The sequence below is a fragment of the Marmota marmota genome, unplaced genomic scaffold, assembly GCF_001458135.2.
Source record: "Marmota marmota marmota unplaced genomic scaffold, marMar, whole genome shotgun sequence".
NCBI lineage: Eukaryota > Metazoa > Chordata > Mammalia > Rodentia > Sciuridae > Marmota > Marmota marmota.
This window is the reverse complement of record NW_025999977.1, coordinates 25,533,414-25,552,982: the sequence shown is the minus strand read 5'-3', so window position 1 is coordinate 25,552,982 and position 19,569 is coordinate 25,533,414. Positions and strand designations below refer to the sequence as shown.

Below are 19,569 nucleotides of genomic sequence, written 5' to 3'. Positions count from 1 at the left end.
CCTGGGTTTGATCCTCAGAACCACATATACAATAAAAAAAAGGTATTGTGTCCACCTACAATTAAAAAAAAAAAAAAAAGCAGTCTATACTGAAATATTGAAAAAGGTAAAGGACAATGATAATTCTGAAGCCCACTCCAGAAATAAGCCCTATTTATATTTTGGTAAAATTTCTTCTGTATTTCATGTTTTGGTCAACCGTATTTCTTTTGTGCAATGTCTGTGTCCACATTAAATTTGAGATGTAGTTTAAATTCCTGGTAGGTAGGGCTGGGGCTATAACTCAGTTGGTAGAGTGCTTGCCTCACATGCACGAGGCTCTGGTTCAATCCCTAGCACCACACATATACACACACACACACACACAAAATTGGTATGTAAACACATACCAATATGTATATAAATTTATCCTCATAAATTAAGAATAGTAACATATTTTTGATAAAAATACTTTCCTCCATTTTGTTGTCTAGATTTTTAAAATTACGGCATTTAATATTTTAGGTAGGCAAGGATACTGGCACTCCGCATTCTAATTTATTCAGTGATTTTATGCTTTGGAAATATTTCAATCAAGGTTGAGTAAAATACTTATATTTTCATCTCTTTCTTTTGGGGGAGTTTCTTTTTTTCAGTAGACTTTTTAAATCTCTTAACATTATATACCAACATGATGAAAATTATTTTTTCCCAAATAGTCAATATTTCCCACAGCATCACAAAATAGTAACTATTTTCATTAGTCTGTGATGTCTCTTTTCTTATCTAAGTTTTCATACATACAAAGGTCCATTTTAGAGTTATACTCTAGACTGTTATTTGTCTGACAATTTATATTACCTTAGTTGTTGTAGTTTCATATGTTTTAGTGTAGGACTGTAGGGCAAGTCCCCTATCATACTTTGCTTTCTATTGCCAACACTTTGTTATTTTTATCTATTTTATTTGATTGTTTTGTGATGATAAGTCAAAGCACAAATTACTTGGTAGACATATAGTTATAGGAAAGTGAGAATACAAGTGGCTCTGTAGTAAAATGTTTCTTAGAAAAAGGAGCAAAGAACCTGAAGGACTAGAGCCTACTCCTTTTTCCCCATTTACTTCTATTGGTACATTTATTTTCCCAAATTGTTTAAAAAATAATAATGGTTATGATGAAAGATAAGAACAATAGAAAAAAGATCCTTTGTTAGTACTTTGATATATTTTCTTTTAATTTTTTTAAAAAAGATGGATTTTTTTTTTTCCTTTTAAAATTTAAAAATTTTCAATATACAGCTGGGTATGGTGGCGCATGCCTGTAATCTCAGTGGTTTGGGAGGCTGGGACAGAAGAATCACTTCAAAGCAAGCCTTAGCAAAAGCAAGGCATTAGCATGAGTTGCTTAGTGAGACCCTGTCACTAAATAAAACACAAAATAGGGCTGGGGATGTGGCTCAGTGGTTGAGTGCCCCAGAGTTCAATCCCCAATACCAACAAAAAACCCCAAAATTATATAATAATTTCCAAAATTTCAAGTTTCAATAATTAAATTTCTTTTTTCTTATTATTAATTGTAGAGGCATGCTTGCATGTGTAGCAAACTCCAATTTCCCATTCTGCAATATTATTTGGATATATAAGTGGTGAGTTTGAAATGATTTGCATGGATTTTTTTTTATACTAAGACTTTTTTTTATACCTTTGTTTATATATATACAAACAAATATATATGATTTTTACGTGGTGCCAGGGATTGAACCCAGCGCCTCATGTATACTAGGCAAGCACTTTACCACTGTGCCATAACTGTGGCCCTTGCATGGATTTTTAAAATTGCATAAATATTTAAAGAGATGTATACTCAAAAGGACGAAAAAGACCTGGAATCAAGAACTAAATCTTGGAAGACATTTGGAATTAATATATAAATGTCATTATCAAATCTTGAAGCATCCAAGTAAACCATCACAATATGTAGAAATTGAGCAGGAGATGGTTTGCCCAAGCTCAATCATGTGATCAGCATGTAGAGAAGTAAGGAAGTAAGCCCAGAACCCTCCTTGCTAGACAGTAGAAAGGATCATTCCAAGTCAATTACCTTTCTTACCTAAAGATTTAGCTTCTTTGTACCACAAAGGAAGAGCAGGAATGAACAGTTAGCAGGTGCCTGTTTTGCTGCTTACCGCTGCACAATTCTAGGTTACCTTTAACTATCTGGATTTCAACTTACTAATTTCTAAGAACGTTACAGATGTATTTTTAAAATTCCTCATGAACTATCTAAGATGTCAAGTTTTGGTATGGCATGCAGGGTTACTCTGAGCCTGCTTCACTGAGATTTTTGGCATTTGGATACCCAGAGGCTTCAGAGACCTGGCCACTTCCTGTGCTTTTCTAATTTAGCCCTGTTCCTGGTTCCTTGACCCATGAATAGCATTCACACTAGAAAAAACAAGTTTTGAGGCCTGGGGAAAAATGGTTATTTTTCAGTGACTTAAAAAATCAGGTCCTCAGGGCTGGGATTGTGGTTCAGCAGTAGAGCACTGTCCAGCACATGTGAGTGAGGCTCTGGGTTCAATCCTCAGCACCACATAAAAAAAATAAATAAACAAAATAAAGGTATTGAGTCCAACTACTTCTAAAAAATAAATATAAAAAATATAAAATAAATATAAAAAAATTAGGTCCTTTAATTCTGTCTAGATCCTTCCCTTTAGAATCTAAATGGTTCTCTCCTTAGAATATGCAAATTACATGGCTCTGGAAATTTTTGAAAATAGAAAAGTTAACATATAGTGCATTTTGAATGTTAACAGGCATTCTGCCTGAAAATGATTTTTAGAGACACTCTACCACCAAAATAAAATAAAAAAAATTTTTTTGAATACATCTACTGAAGTACTAGAAACAAATATGATAAAGAACCCATCTGGCAGAGGTTTTTTTCTAGTCATATGTGCAATAACAACTTTTTAAAAAACTGGCAGCCAGGGGCTGGGGTTATGGCTCAGCAGTAGAGCGCTCGCCTTGCACATGCCAGGCCCTGGGTTCAATCCTCAACACCACACAAAAATAAATAAAAAAATAAAATAAAATGTATATATAAAAACAAATAAACAAACAAACAAACAAAACAGGCACCCAAATCTCGGCTAGTAGGGGCAGATAAAATGAAATGATAAAGTCAGTTTGGCACACTATCTGTAGATTAGTTCTATGGCTCTACTAAAGATTTAGTATATGTAACTTTGGGGAATCAATTTTACCATCATAGATTTGTTGAAGTTAAATTACATTTTTTTTCCCTCTAAAAAATTTATTCAGAAATTGTCCAATCTACACTGTTAAATGATGTATGAGGTCTACCATGTATTTGTGTTTGAAGATAACCAGTCTCTGATTTTGAACATAAACAATTAATAAAAGAATGATCACCATAGCCTTATTATGCAAAAATTAACATTTCAAGTCAACCAACACCAGTACTTCTGTAACTGGAAAACCATTCTGGAGAAAAGGACTTAACTGCATTTAGTACCTTGGGTCTTTTTCTGTGTAAAAACGTTCATTACGTTTGTTATCACCAAAAGTGGCTCGATATACATCATGACAGCGAAGATTCCTCTGGAAGGTGTAGAATAAAACATCTTCATCTTCTTCGTCCTTCACCCATTCTGAAAGAAAGTAATTGAAAGAATAAGATGTAGTTACCTACATACAGGAAAAAAGAAAATACAAAAAGCATGGTCCATTCTAGTTTTGAGTGCCAAAGAGAAAAGATGTGCAAGTATATATCCCTAGAAATCAAAATAGAACATAGGCTTGACTGTACCAGCCTGTGTTATATATGAGCCTGAGTGTTTTCTAGAAAATAAAACACTACTGTATTGATTTTAAGTTTTCAAGTAGTTTAGTCTCATGCTACTTAAGTTTCTAAATAAGATCTAATGTTCAACATTTAGGAAAGAGACCGATAAAATCACATTTGCTTTCAGAGATGAATTATGTTTAAATTTATAATTTTAAGTCTGAAGAAATATTGGATCACTTTATGACATGCCTCAATCTCTTCTGTGTTGTTTCAAGCCTTAGAACATCTCCAACTATTAAATACATTTGAATGATGGTTCTTCAGAACCTGTCAATGGAAGTCTGCACACAATTACATCATGATTGCCACCTGGCTGATAGTGATTATAAGACATCATATATTATGCATCCTGATTTCAGAGGTTAAAATACACAAAATATATGTTTTAGAATCCATGTCATAGGGTATGATATCAATTCACCGCAAAGTCATTTAGTAAAACAACGGGGAAAATGAAGGCAATGAAAACTAAAACTAAACTAAAAGATGATTTTATTATTAAAAATGTCACAGCTTCCACTTATAAATCAGTTAGTTCAACATGTTCCAAAGCTCCTTAGTGGTGACTTTGGCCATCTGCTGCAATACTATTGGTTTATGAGACAACATAAAATTAAAAAAAAAAAAAAAAAAGAAATCCACACATAAAGTTGAATAAAATGTTAAAATGCAAAGATTTATTCTACATAATAAACTGGCAAAGAATTATTAATATATCAAAATATACTATACAACTAGGACTTTGACTGTAACTCTTAAAAATATGAGCATAGGGGTTGTGGCTATGGCTCAGCAGTAGAGCGCTCACCTAGCTCATGGATTTCCTATGGACACAGGGACAGACACACACACACACACACACACACACACACACACGGTTAAAAAGCATGGTCAGTTCTCTCACTTTTGCCTTTTCAACCCAGACCATTTGGTTGGTGGCTTACCAAAACTGGACACATTTGGGAAAGAAGCTTCCATTACTGGCTGATCACTAAGCTTCACAACTACACAGATGGATGCTTCAGAATCCTCTGTCCTTATCTTGGCAGCTACATATTTCTCATCCGGAGCAACTCTGATACAATCAATGAAGGGCTGGTCTAATTTAAGTTCCTCCAAATTGAATAAAACTTCATAATTATCATTGTCTGCTGTATAAAGAAAAGTATGAAAGAGATAACTACAAGATGTACTTTAATAGAATTTTAAACTGTATTTTAACTTTTTAAATTAACATTTCCTTTTTGAAAATTAAAAAAAAATTTTTTTAGTTGTTGATGAACCTTTATTTTATTTATTTATATGCAGTCCTGAGACTCAAACCAGTGCCTCACACATGCTAGGCAAGCGCTCTACCACTGAGATACAACGCCAGCCCTATTTTTTTTTAACCATTTCCCTTGTTTAAGAGGCCATATTCTAGTTTCCTTCAACAATGATGACAGTCTGACTGATACATAAACTAGCATTGGTTATTTTATAATACCTTGTGCTACTGACAATTATTCTATGTATCAACCTAGTAATTAGAGACCATATAGAATTTGGAGAGTTAGACAATGCAAATCTAGTATAGAATCTGTCCATAGTACATAGTCAAAAAATGCTGGAACCCATCCCCATTCATTCTGCCAAAGCTTTTGAGTATAGCTGTTAACAATATCCTAAGAAAACCCAAAATTAAAAACTAGTTATTTAAAAAAAATTCCGAAGTAATCTTTAAAAATTATTTTTTATACCTTTGAGAAATTAAACTTACTATAAAAATATAAAATCTGAAAAATCAGAACACATTAATGGGAAAAAAATGTGCTGTACCTTCTTCATCTTTGGAACGAACCAAGCAGCAACCTTCCTGGTAATAAACAAAACCACCATGTTTCACCTGACAATGAAAAGAAACAAATGTTTTACTTAATAACAATTTAATTAACCTTTTAATGTTCTTTTTATCCAAGATGAAGTTAAAAAAAGCAGATCTGTTGAAGTACATAAGTGAACAGATATGAAATTGAAAATGGATCACTTTTTACAATATACTTGGTAAGATATGATTTTCATATATGTTCAGAATCACTGAAGGGGTTTCTAATACTTAAATATAAGAGGAAATGCAAGGCATATAACAAAATCTGTTGGTTCTCATGTTTGTATAAATATTTTAGCTTTTGAAACATCTGGTATCTTCATGGTAGGATCCAATTAATGAAAATCAAATGGCTTCTTCAAAATGATCCAAAATGATGCAGATGAGAAAACTATCTTGGATTAGCTTGAAAACCCAGCTGATAACTTTCTGAGGTTCTTCCCTTTAAAATATCACCGATTGTGCAGTGTTGACTTGATTTTATAGAATATCTTGTCCTCTGTGGGGGTGATAGAGTCTAAGACTGAAAAAATAAATACTACTAACATGAACACTATTCCTACATAGTAAGTGCAATTTATTGATATGATTTCAGATGGCTTCACATTGTCTGCTAGTTAATGGCATAATCTGAATCAGAAATTTCTACAGCTATTCTACAACATGTCATTTTCATTTATAATCTGTGACTGTTTTTAGTCAAACTGAAAAAATTTCAACCTCTTGTTCAGTCTATTTCATTTGCATATTTGTGATTGCTAACCATAAAGTGGTTAGCTTTCATAGAACTATATTAAAGTGAATATCCTTTTGTTAAAAAAAAAACAGAGCAAGCAAATACTTTCCGAATAATAAATAGGAATTAGTATCATTTGAACTTTCTTTTGAATCTTTTAAAAGTTTTAAATCAGAATTGGTTGTTCCCCCAAAAGCAGAATATATTACATTTCAAAATTTATCTTAGTTTTGATATTTAAATTCATTTTAAGGATCACACTCTACTTACTTACTTTTTGTTCTTTAAATTTTCAGCATATTCTGAAGTCCAAAAGTGGTATAATTTTGACATAAGGTTATGTCTATATCACAAAACATCTCATTTGCAACTTAACTGGTTATATCAGAGTTTTCTTAAAAAGTATGAAATATCCTACCTCTGCATTGATGATTTCATATTCTTCTTGTGGTTGTGTTTCTAATTTTGTTCTCACTTTTTCAAATGCATCCATGTTTTCTGAAAGGGATTTTTCGTTTTCTTGTTTAATAGGCAGACGATCCTAGAAAAAGTTTTATTGGTATGATCAAAATATTTCAAATTAGAGGGAAGAAACCCTTTCTTTTAAAAGAGAATCCTTGTTTCTTTTTTCATGCAAGTATCATGTTAGGTCCATACTTATGAAATAATGTGTTTTACTGGTCTATACATAAGAAATAACATGTTTCACAGATCTTAAACATTCTTCCTTAAGCTCATCAATAAAAAGATCTTTTTCATTTAAAAATGTCAACAAAATAAGACAGACAATAGTTATACTGTTATTTTAAATGGATAAGTACTTCAGATACAGAACTAAGAAGTTCTGGAGAATGTTCTGAAGTATTAGGAGAAAGTCATATACAATTAAAGAGGAAAGAAAATTTTTATGAACTTTTACATGTGTAATAGCAATGAGAAGAAAAAAAGTTTGCTGAATTTTTTAAGTACCGAAATAACTCTTAAATAGAGGGAAATATATCAAAGAAAAAGGAAGACAAAAACACTAACCTGGGCTGGAAATATAGCTCAGTGGTAGAGCATTTGTTTAGTATGCATGAAGCCCCAAGTTAGTTCCCTGGCACTGAAAAAATTATGGTAAAATTAATGGAAAGCTGGGGATCATGGTGCACACCTCTAATCTCAGTGACTTTGACTAAGGAGACAGAGGCAGGAGGATATCAAGTTCAAGGTCATCCTGGGCAACTTAGCTAGGTGCTTTCTCAAAATAAAAAATAGGGCTAGGGATATAGCTCAGTGGTAGAGCACCCTGGGTTCAATTCCCAATACTGCAAAAAACAGAAACAAAAACAGTAAAAGACAAATTAATGAATATGCTAGAAACAGAAGAAAGCTAAAAAAGCATTCAGTGTGTCTTGCTGGGAGTACCTAATTAAACCAAGAGCTTTAGTTGATCTCAGTGAGCAAATAAATAACGTAAGTCATTAAAATTTGGATAAGGCAAAACCTAAATTATCAAATTAAAAAAATATTTTATTATTCAACATGTCTCCAGTTTGTTTTGTTTAAGCCAAAGAATTCTAGCCAAGATTTCTGACTTCAGCTCTCTGCCAAAGACGACAAGTGTATAGTGATTTGTGCCAGAGGAGGCACCAGTCTTTGGTAAGGCCCTCCAACAGCTGGTACATATTTACTGCACAAGTACATCCGTGATACTTTATGAACACTGTCAAGAAGTAAGCTATAAATATAGTTTGTATTACAATAATTTGTAATCTAAAATTAAACATAAGAATAAAACAGAAAAGTCACCAAAGCAGATTAAATGGAAAATAATCATTTTCATTAAGTATTTCCTTTTATATTTTTTGGAATGCCTTAATGATATGGATTAGATTCAAAATTTCAATAATGGCTGTTATAGTAGTCAATCTATAATCTTTAACCTCTACTTCCAATCATACCATTAATTTTTTGAGTAATTATCTTAAGTACAAATGCCAGATGGCTTATTTTTCATTTATTTATTTTTTTTAGGATTTCTATAGTATCTATGGCTAATCTTTGAAGTAGTGAGGCAAAATATATCAATAATACCCTAATATCACCCAAAGAAACATTAAATCATTAATCAGAAGATTATGAAAAACCTGTCCTGAAACTAGCATAGCAATAGATTGAGTTGCCTTTTCAATTTCAGACACAGGCTTTTCTATTCTGTAATTCCTATGAGTTATTATGAAAGAGGAAGGATAGCTACAAAATGACCTCCCCTATTATCCTGCATCTTCTACCAAATTCTGGGTCATGGAGCTGGGTTTCATTACTTTACAGACCCATTCTTACCAAGAACCATGGCCAAAACAGAGCTAAAAGCAATAGAGTTGGGCTCAATATCTGTCCTCTTAAATTTACATTCCTGTTTAAGAGCAATTGTTAAAGAAAGAAAAGCACTTGTTCCCTATATTCAATGCCTCCAATTCCTCTCCATTTGCCCTTCTTACTCTGACTGCTCTTGTCAAGGTCACTGAATGGCCACATTGAAGACTGTAAAAGTCAATCTTCAGTACTCACATCATATTCATATTACTTGGCCTGTCAGCATGAAGACACCATTGACCACTTCTTCTAAAATACTCCTTTACTTGGCTTCCAAGACACCTCCCCTTTTACTTCACTGGTCCTTCTCAGTCTCCTTAGCTGGTTCCAACTCAACTCCTTGCCTTAAAATTGGCATGCTTAAGGCTCAGTTCCTGGATGACTTCTCTTTACACTAATTCCTTTGATGATCTCATCCAGTCATGACTTTAAATGCTATTTATAGCCTGAGGACTCCCAAATTTATAGCTGTAGTCTAAGCTTATCCCTGGAACAAGCTGAACTTGTATATCCAACTGACTATTCAACATTTTTACTTGGATATCTAACAGGTATGTAAAAAAATATTGAAAATTGAACTTAGAAATCCTTATATATCCCCTCCCCACCAAAAGAACCCCTGTTGTCTAGGCAGTCAAATGACAAATATCTGGCTGGAGTTGTGGCTCAGTGGTAGAGCACTTGCCTTGCACATGTGAGACGCTGGGTTTGATCCTCAGCACCACATACAAATAAATAAAATAAAGGTATTGTGTTCAACTCAAAATCCGTCCTTCTAGCTGCTAATGCTTTAAAGTCTTAGTTTGCCTTTGCCTTCTCTCTTCCCATAACTAAGTGATCTGCTAAATCCTGTCAATTCTACGTTCAAGGTCTAAATCTGACTATTTCTTCTTCTAAATCTGACTATTTCTTCTAACTTGTACTGGCACTATCCTGGTACTATCATCATCTCTTCTTTGGATTACGCAAAGTTAACTCTCTGCTTTTGCCCATGCCTCCCAGGCTATTTTCAAAAAGGAGCTCAAATGAGTATAAAATGAGGTTTTCTACTTAAAACCTTTCCAATGCTTCCCACCCTACTAAGAAGATACACAAGAATCCTTACAATGGTCTACTTTGCTGACCTTGGCTACTGTAAGTTGAGTATCCCTTATCCAAAATGCTTGTGATCCAAAGTGTTTTGGATTTCATAGTTTTTCAGATTTTGAAATATTTTCAGATTTTACCAGCTAAACATCCCTAATCTTAAAATCTTAAATGCTCCAAAAGATTTTTAAGTATTAAAATTTCCAGGATAGGGATGCTCAACCCGTATTACATATCAGTTGTATCCACTTGACTCCAAATGGGCCACAAAGGCTCCTTGATGTTTCCTGCACACACCAGGCTTGTTCCACCTCATTTTCTAAGGATTTGCTGTGCCCTTTGGCCAAACACCTCGTTTAGCTATTACTCAAAAGCCACTTTCTCAACTAGGCCTTCCCTGTTCTAATAAAAAAATCAACCCTCCCTATCCCCCCACTGTCTTATTTTTCACTGTACCTATTACCTCTGATAAACTTTGTATTTCACTCATATATTTCTTTACTATCTCCTTGTACCCTCATCCCCTTGTAGGCTCCATGAAGGCAGAGTTTTTGTTTATTTTGTTCACTGCTATATCCTCAAGGTCCAGAATGGTGCACATTAGGTGTTCAATAAATATGCGCTGAGTTGAATGGAACACAGCGCAAAACATAAAATTTAAACCTTATTTAACAAAAAAATATAAAGTGAAAATACAGAATAGATATAGAAAAGATATCTACAGCTCACAGAAAAGACAAAGAACATATAAAGAACAGTTACGAATCAGTAAGAAAAAGACAAACAACAGAAAAAATGGTCAAAGGCACGAATAAGTAATTCAAGAACATAAAACCAGCTGGGTGGTGGCACATGCCTGTAATCCCAGCAGCCCAGGAGTCTGAGACAGAAGAATCATCAGTTCAAAGCCAGTCTCAGCAATGGTGAGGCACTAGGGCAACTCAGTGAGACCCTGTCCCTAAATAAAATAAAAAATAGGGTTGGCTCAGTGGTCAAGTGCCCTGAGTTCAATCCCGGGTACCAAAACAAAGCAAAAATCATAAAACCAATAATAACCTTAATAAATGTTAAGAAGAAAAATGCTAACCTCATTATTAATCAGGGCAATGAAAATTAAACCACATTGATATATTAGTTATCTGTAAGAAGGGCAAAAAAGAAAGATCTCATAATATCAAAAATTTATCCAGTACACAGAGTTAGAACTCTCACATATTTTACTTTGAATGTATGTTGGTACTATCAATTTGGAAATTAGCTTGACCAAAAATGTTAGAATGTGTACATAATCAGGAATTCCAATTCTAAGTATATTTTCTAGAGAAAGAAACACACATGCACAAGGTGATACACATAAGACTGTGATTTGCAGGATTTTTTGCTAAGTTTGGAAATTGGAAACAACCTACACCCACCCCCTGCCAAAGAATTATGGTATACAAACAACACAATCAAATACTATATAAAATTTGTAATGAATAATCTCAAAATCATAATGTTGAGCAAAGGAGCAAATTATATAATCCTACATATATTACTCAAATAAAATTTAAAAACATGTAAAACAATTTAAGTATTATCTGTGGATGCAAACACATGTGTAATTTATATGAAAACATGCATGGAAAGATTAAGAATAATGTTCACCATTGGGGAGGTAAAAGAACATGATCATGAAAGTAGACAGTAGTCTTCAAATTATATTTTTTGTAGTTAAGAAAAGTCATACTGAGTAGTGGATACATAGGATTTGTTGTGATATTTTCTATGATACTCTATGTTTGCAACTGTTTATACTAAAAGGTATTAAAAAGGAATGATACTATGAATCAGATTAATTCAAGTCTAGTGAGACTACTAATTTTCTCACTTAATTTCAGACTCTTAGAAGTTTCAATTTCTTTTTTTTGTTTTGTTTTTAATTTAGGGGAAAAAAAAACTACCCCAAACTCCCGACTTCCTAATTTGAAAACTTACACTAATTGGGATAGAACTGAAGAGTCCAGAAACACACTCATAGGTCAGCTGCTTTTTTTTTTTTTTTTTTTTTTTGGTGGTGCTAGAGATTGAACCCATGCCTAGAGCATGCTAGGCAAGCGCTCTATCACTGAGCTACACCCCCTGCCCCAGGTCACATGATTTTTGACAAGGATCCTAACATAGTTCAATGGGGGAAAAATAGTCTTCTCAACAAATGGTGCTAACTGGATATCTACAACAAAAGAAGAAAGCTGGACATCTACCTCTCATACCATACACAAAAATAAACTCAATATGATCATACCCTTAAAAAAAAAAGCTCTGACTAGATGACTTCTGGGTCTTTTTTCTAGCAACAACATTTATGGCTACATGTAAAGAAAAAAATCATTTAATTACTAATTCATTCCATAAACAATTTTTTTGGGGGGTACTGCTGAGTTGCTATGTGTCTCACCGAATTATTGAGGCTAGCTTTGAAATCATGATCCTCCTGCCTCAGCCTCCTAACCTGCTGGGATTACAGGCAGATGCCACCCACAAGGTCATTCCATGAACATTTATTACTAAGCTACTATGAGGTAGTCATTACACTAGTGCTGGGCAAGTTGTATATTATAAAATACTTGTCTTTTAGGATTTCTCAATCAAATGGGGAGATACAAAAAGTTTAAAATGATAAAATAAGTAATAGCGTAAAGGTAAATGTATCCTAATGGCTACTATGGTTTCAACTAATACCTATATATAACTTTAGTAGTAAGTTGTGTTTATTCCTTCCCCTTCTTCACCTGAAAGAATGATAATAGTAAGGCTACAGATGTGACTAAGAAATAAGTCCATGAGGCATAAAGATGATCCAAATGTTTTATTTTTAAATTTTTTAAAAATTTGTTCTTTTTAGATATACATGACAACAGAATGTATTCTGGCATATTATACATACAAGGAGCATAACTTATTCTAATTAGGATCCTATTCTTGTGGTTGTACATGATGGGGAGTTACCCTGGCCGTGTATTCAAATACAATGCTAGGAAAATTATGTCTGATTAATTCTACTGTCCTTCCTTCCCCTTTGTCTAATCCAATGGACTTCTATTCTTCCCCTCCCCACCCTTCCTTGTTGTGGGTTAACATCCACAATCAAAGAGAACATTCTGTCTTTGGTTTTTTGGGACAGCTTTATTTCACTTAGCATGATATTCTCCAGTTCTATCCATTTACTGGCAAATGCCAATACGTTTTAGAATTTTATGATTTTGGAATCTTAACATGGTACCTATCCTAATTAATTGATACTATCCTGTGATCAAGGACAATATGGTTTTAGAGCAAAGTATCTATTAAGTGAGCTAAATGAAGATCATCATAGCTTTGTGTCTAGTTCTGCTCCCTTGCTCTCAGTTTAAAAAGTTTAAGACTTTTGGATTTTAGAATCCAAATAGATTACCACTCTGTACTCTTCAAATAAAATGCAATCATTTTATAATGACAAAGTTCAACTGATTCTCTCCAATTTTCCTTCAAATCTACTTTATTCTTACGACCTTAAGTTAGGCTCTCGTCTTCATTTTTCTGAGTTACAAGGCTTCATACTTCCAATTTATTTTCTGCAAATCTGTCAATGATACTTTTAAAGTGCAATCTGATTGCACCTACATTCTAATATTTTTAGGATACAGTGTAAATTTCTCACAAGAATTAAAAAACTATCTACACATGACCTGGCCTTGTTTACCTCTTGTAGCTCATCTTTGACCATGTTGATTACATTACTTGTAGAATTTAATCCTGAGTTTTTACACATGCTGCTCCCTCTGCCTAGTTCCTGTGCATTTTTGACCATGGTAACCAAAATAACTTCGAAGAAAGTAACATTTAATCAATATGTAAAACAGAAGAAACTAGTAAAAACTGGAATTAGGAAATCTTATATAAACATCCTGAGACTCAGAAAGAGTGGTGTTCCTTTATTTGGAGATGACCTCTTTGGCTTAATCAAAGTGAACGGGGAAGGGGGGGAGTAGCATAAAATCAAAGAGGGACTAGATTAAGCACAGTGTTAATTATGAAACTAAATTTTATGTTTATCTATCTATCTATCTATCTATCTATCTATCTATCTATCTGTTTATCTATCTATCTCTCTATTAGTTGTAGTTGGACACAATACCTTTATTTTACTTATTTTTATGTGGTGCTGAGGATGGAACCAAGCACCTTGCACATACTGGGTGAGTGCTCTACTGCTGAGCCCCAGCCCCAGCCCCAATTTTATGTCTATGATATTAAAACTTTGGAGAAGTTTTAATTGGGAATTGACATTAACTTATATTTTAAGGCCATTCTTCTAATTGCATGGAAAAAGAGGGCAAGTAAGAGTCTGGTTAGGAGTCTTACCAGGGTCCATGTGAATGATAACTACAGTGATGGTGGCAAACAGGGAGAAATACAAACAAATTCAATACATATATATATATATTCTGGAGGTTACTGAAGTGTTTCTGAAAGCATGTTGTATACAATTATATGATGATTTGGGGGTATGTGAACATTTTATTATAAAGACTTTAACTAGAATATCAAGCAATTTACTGAATATTATTCCTTGGGATGGGCTGAGCTAATTAAAATAATTAAAATTACAAACTTGGTGACATCAACAGATGCCCCAAATCACAGAACTGTTTTTTAAAAAAATATTTTTTAGTTATAAATGGATCAATTATTTATTTGTCTATTTATCTATCTATTTATATTCGGTGCTAAGGATCGAACCCAGGGCCTCACACATGCCAGGCAAGTGCACTACCACTGAGCCACAACTCCAGCCCCTGGTATATACTGTTAATGAAAGGGTAAAAAAATGGGAAGAATAAAAAAATGCTCTTGAACACCTGGGTATACAGCAATGAGGCATAAAGAAGAGCTGAATTAGGACTGGGGGGAGCTAAAGTTCAGCTGTGGATAATTTGTTTGGGAAGATGAGGAAATGTCCAACTGAAGACTTGTTAGGTGGGAAGCAAAATACCATATATTTCAGAAGGGTGTCTGGAATGAAGGTAATAGTTGCTATGGTAACCAAGTCCTAAGAAACCCTCAAATTCAGAAGTCACATGGAAAAAAGGTTAGAAAAGGAGACCCATGTTTAGAAAAGGAAAACCAGGAAAATGGGGAGTCAGAAAGTCAAAATAAAAGAAGGTTAGGTTAAGTGTGTTAAATTTGCTGAGAAGGCCTGTAACAGGAGGAAAGCAGAGTATCCACTGGGTTGAAATACATAACATCTTAGATGATCTTGGCAGAAGTTCTAATGAAGAAGCTGAAGTCAAACTCAAGCAGGTTAAAGAGAAAATAGAATGTGGAGAAATAACCAGTAAGACAGACCCACTCTATGAATTCTTGCCACACACAAAAAAAGTTATGTGAGACCACATTTTTTTCTGTTCTGAGTTTCCTTCAAAATTCATTTTTTTCCCTTCATTTCTGACGGTTAACCTACTAATTAAAACCAGTGATTCTTGTAAACCACATGTAATAGTGTTAGTGAAAAATAAGTCTGTCAGTGCATCTAATTTGGTGACTACTGCAGGACCTTGTCAGCCTGTATTATAAATACAGACAAATGACACATATTTAACCAAAGGATTTAGTACTGCTTTTATTTATTCAATTTTTTAAAAAAATTTTTCTGTGGTGCTGGGGATTGAACTCAGAGCCATGTGCATGTGAGGCAAGCAGTCTATCAACTGAGCTATATCCCCCGCCCCACTTATTCAATTTTTTGTCAAAAAAAATTAAAAATTATTTTTGTAGGCAGAACAGTGCAGGTGTATGGAAGATAAATGTGGTGTCTGGTTTGAGGCCAGCCTTCTGAGTATTACTAGCTGGCACGTGAGTGTAATGGAATAAGTTTCATACTACCACCTGGCAAATGCAAAATGGAAAGCTAAGGTACTTGCCAAAAAAGAACTTCACAATTTCAAGAAGTCAATTAGATTTAGGTCAACAACATCTGATTACCAAGCATCTGAACATAGGTATGCTGACAGTAGCAGGCTATGAGTTTCAGAATTATTTGAGGAGATTTGAAAAACATATCCTTAAGCTTCCTGGCTATTCTGATCCAGCAAATACAGGGTGAGATCCAGTCTATCTGCATTTCTAAAATGTTCCTCAGGATTTCTAATATATAACTAGACTGCAGAAGTTGTTACTAAAAAATCCCAAACTTATAGGTGATAATCTGTTGCTTAGGTAACCAGGTAGAGGTATAGAATTATGAAATTGTAGTACTTGGACTTTTAGAGAATACTAAGTTAAAACTTTGTATTTTTTTTCCCCAATCAGGAAAATTAAGAATTCTAAGTAGTTTAGTTATGGATTTACCTTTTATCTTCCAGCATTTCCATTACACATGGTACCTTCTTCTGTTCTTTATTTAACTTACATAAGTAATAGGGCTTACTTTAAACAGATGCATTTAAATTTGTGGAAAAGCACAATTATTTTTCTACTTTGCTATACCCAGTTATAGCAATCAAAGCTGGAACTTGTAGATGCTTGCAGAAAGAAGGAAATGTGCATTCTAGGTTATCGTCACAGCTGAGGGGGTATCTCTATAAAGCTTCCCCAGGTCTTAGTGATCATAGAGGATAAAGACAATAGCTTTTAAACTACTCCTGTACTTATTAAAGAGGGAATAGTTGACATACTATGTGTGAAAGCAGGACCAATAGCAGGTTAAAAGAAGTACTAAAAGAGCTATTCTTGAAGTTATTGAAACATTCTAGTTTCTAAGTAATGGGAATCTGTGAGAACTGAAAAGTTGCTTCAGGGACAAATGGAGAGAAAAAAATAGTCCACCTCCTGTTTAGGGTGTGAGCTAATCTCACAGCTGCCAAGCTGACAGTAATTCCTGCTTACTATTTATAAACTGAGTATAAAATGACAAAATGTTCTGAACACAATGCAATGCAAATTAAAGCAATCTAAAGGTCCAAAATTGTAGGTAAATTCAAAAGTTTACCACTATAAAGCAGGACAAGACCATGCAAAAATAAATAAATAAATAAATAAATAAATAGCACAAAGAATTTAAGTGTGTAAAGAATCAAAGTGCCAAACTAAGCCAAAATGCTATAAAGAGAAAAACAATTTCAAAGGTTAAAATGTAAAGAATAAAAGTCCAGGGAGAATAGGGACCCAACTTAAAAAAGTTAAAAGCCAGAGAAACACAACCATAAAATAGTTATGAGCTAAGAGAAATGCAAAAATTGAATACAAACTAGAAAAATTAGATAAAATAAGATTAAAAAGATAGCTTTTTTTTTTTTTTTTTTTAAAGGGGCAGTGTCCCTGATGGCTATCTGGTGAGAGTGTGATTATTTGGAACAGTATCAATGCAAGAAAAGCTCAGGACTGAGGGTCCAGCTGACTTTGCTTGGAGATCTTCTCCACAGTTAGCTAGCTGAGTGACTTTCGGCAAGATTTTTACCACTCTGAGTTTCTTTATTTATAATGATGAAGATAAGATACATAACTCATTGGGCTATTGGGAGAATTAATGAGCCAATGAATGGAAAGGGTTCAACATTACTTCTACCAAATGGTGAGGAGACATTGTTAGCTAAGTCTCAGTCAGTCCTTCCCACAGGCTGGCCACTGCTCTGCTTCAGTGCTTCTCAACTGGGAGCTGATTTTGTCCATTGGATGACATGAGACAACGTCTGGGGACATGTTTGGTTGTCGTGATTGGGAGGAGAGTGCTATCATAAAAGATAGCTTCTTAAAAACATAAAATGCGTAAGTTTCCATCAACAGATGAATAGATAAAATGTGATTTATATACACAACACAATGTTATTCCTACAAAAAAAAGTTCTGTACATACTGATATGAATAAACCCTGAAAACATTATGCTAAGTAAAATAAACCAAACATAAAATTATATAAGTTATATTGTTCTACTTGTATGATATATGTAGAATAGGCAAATTTGTAAGGACAGAAAGTAGATTAGAGGTACCAGGGCCTAATGAAAAGGGACAGTGGAGAGTTAATGGGTACATTTTTGGAGGTGATGATAGAGTTTTGCAAATAGGGGTGAAAGTTGTACAACATTATGAATATAATTAATGCCACTGATCTGTACACCTAAAAATGGCTAAACTGGCATATTTTATGTTATACATGTTTTAAAACAAGAGAAAGCCAAAGATCAGTATGCAAAATAATTAAAATTAAAAAAATAATCAGTCATAAAATTGCCAAAATATTGCAAGACTACTACCCCCAAATATAACTTAATCTAAGGAACATTAAGTAAAAGGTAGAGGATGTTTGCCAAAGAGGCAGTAGCATAAGTAGGTAGCTTCATTGCAAATAAGTAGGATGATCATATCATTTAACATCTTAACCAGGACACTTTTGAGAGGTGAGGGGACTATTAATAATCTCAAGGGACAATAGGTGTTAAGAGTGGTACTGTTCCAGAGAAACTGGGATTACATTGGCAGGCACATTACAGAAGTAATGATGTGAATAATTTTTGTGTAAACTTATGTTTTTTTGGGGGGGGGGAATACAGATCTATAAAGAGATATGTATGTATTCTTTTAGACTTACAGATAACTGAGAGTGAAAATTTAAAAAATCAAGATAGAATAACTGAGAAAATTAGTAGCTCTAATAGTCTATCCATTATTTTAAAGCTAAAGTTAATATAAATGACCTACAAATAGGTTAACTTAAACAGTCCATACCTTACATGAGAAGCTCCGACTTGGGATGTTTCTTGCTAACTCTGATATCTTGGGTTTATTCTGTAGACACTTGGTTAGGTGACATTTTTTCAATTTTATTCTACTGTAATAATTATCAGCGAAGTTACAGTGATTCAAATGCTGTTTCTGCATGCATTTCCCAAGGTGAGGAATACTATACTTCAAAGCTTGGAGAAATAATTTGGTCTTCTGCTGCATGATATCAAAGTCCCTGGTTTATGCTCCCTTTGGGGCTGCCAGGACACGAATGATTTAGTATAGTAGTGAGTTCTCAGGCATTTAGGATAACCAGATCTTATTATCCCTTTCCTTCATGGCTATGCACCCCATAGGTTATGAATATCTGCAGATCGCTTGTATCTTAGGTTAAATAAATTTTAAAGACTTAGGTTAGTTCACTTAAATCATACTTCTTGACAGGCGTGACTTTAAAAGTTGCATTTTTAAAGTCAATTTTATTAGCCTCTAGCTATGCAGTGCTAATTCTGGTACTCATAAAGGCAAACTAAAAAAAAAAAAAAACAAAAACAGAAAATAAGGAATAAACATTTGCAAATAAGTACATAGTCTTAATGGAGAAAATCAGGAACTCTGAGGGCTTAATAAGCAAAATGGAATGAATCTTATATAATTCTGAACATATCTTTGGTATATATGTGGGGGATCTATAGGAAAAACCCAATAACTTAATAATGTAGGGGAGATTAATATTTGTTAAGTGTTGACTGTGTGCCAGATACTTTTTGTCTAATGTAAACTTTATATGGACTTTATAAAGTAGCTGTAAAGATGCTCATTTTACAGGTGGGCAAACTGTGGCTCTGGAAGGTTTAAGCAACTGCCTCAGTTCACTAGGACAGAAAGTTGTATAGCAAAAAGCCCAATTTTGGACATAAACTGTAA

General features: G+C 33.8%; 1 protein-coding gene across 4 annotated transcripts in view; it reads right to left on the bottom strand.

Moving 5' to 3' along the window:
- The window catches only part of Prepl (prolyl endopeptidase like), a 34,904-nt gene that overhangs the window by 14,310 nt on the left and 1,025 nt on the right, over positions 1-19,569 (bottom strand). The window contains exons 2-6 of one of the 4 annotated variants that reach the window (XM_048804453.1): positions 18,646-18,899; positions 6,875-6,997; positions 5,672-5,738; positions 4,798-5,001; positions 3,521-3,656 (exon numbers count right to left, since the gene is read on the bottom strand). In XM_048804453.1, the coding sequence (XP_048660410.1) occupies positions 3,521-3,656; positions 4,798-5,001; positions 5,672-5,738; positions 6,875-6,997; positions 18,646-18,864 (749 nt within the window). In that variant the 5' untranslated portion in view covers positions 18,865-18,899. Of the gene's footprint in view, positions 1-3,520; positions 3,657-4,797; positions 5,005-5,671; positions 5,739-6,874; positions 6,998-7,485; positions 7,505-18,645; positions 18,900-19,569 lie in introns of those variants that run through there. The other 3 variants (XM_015479711.2, XM_048804454.1, XM_015479712.2) reach the window with 3 other exon arrangements.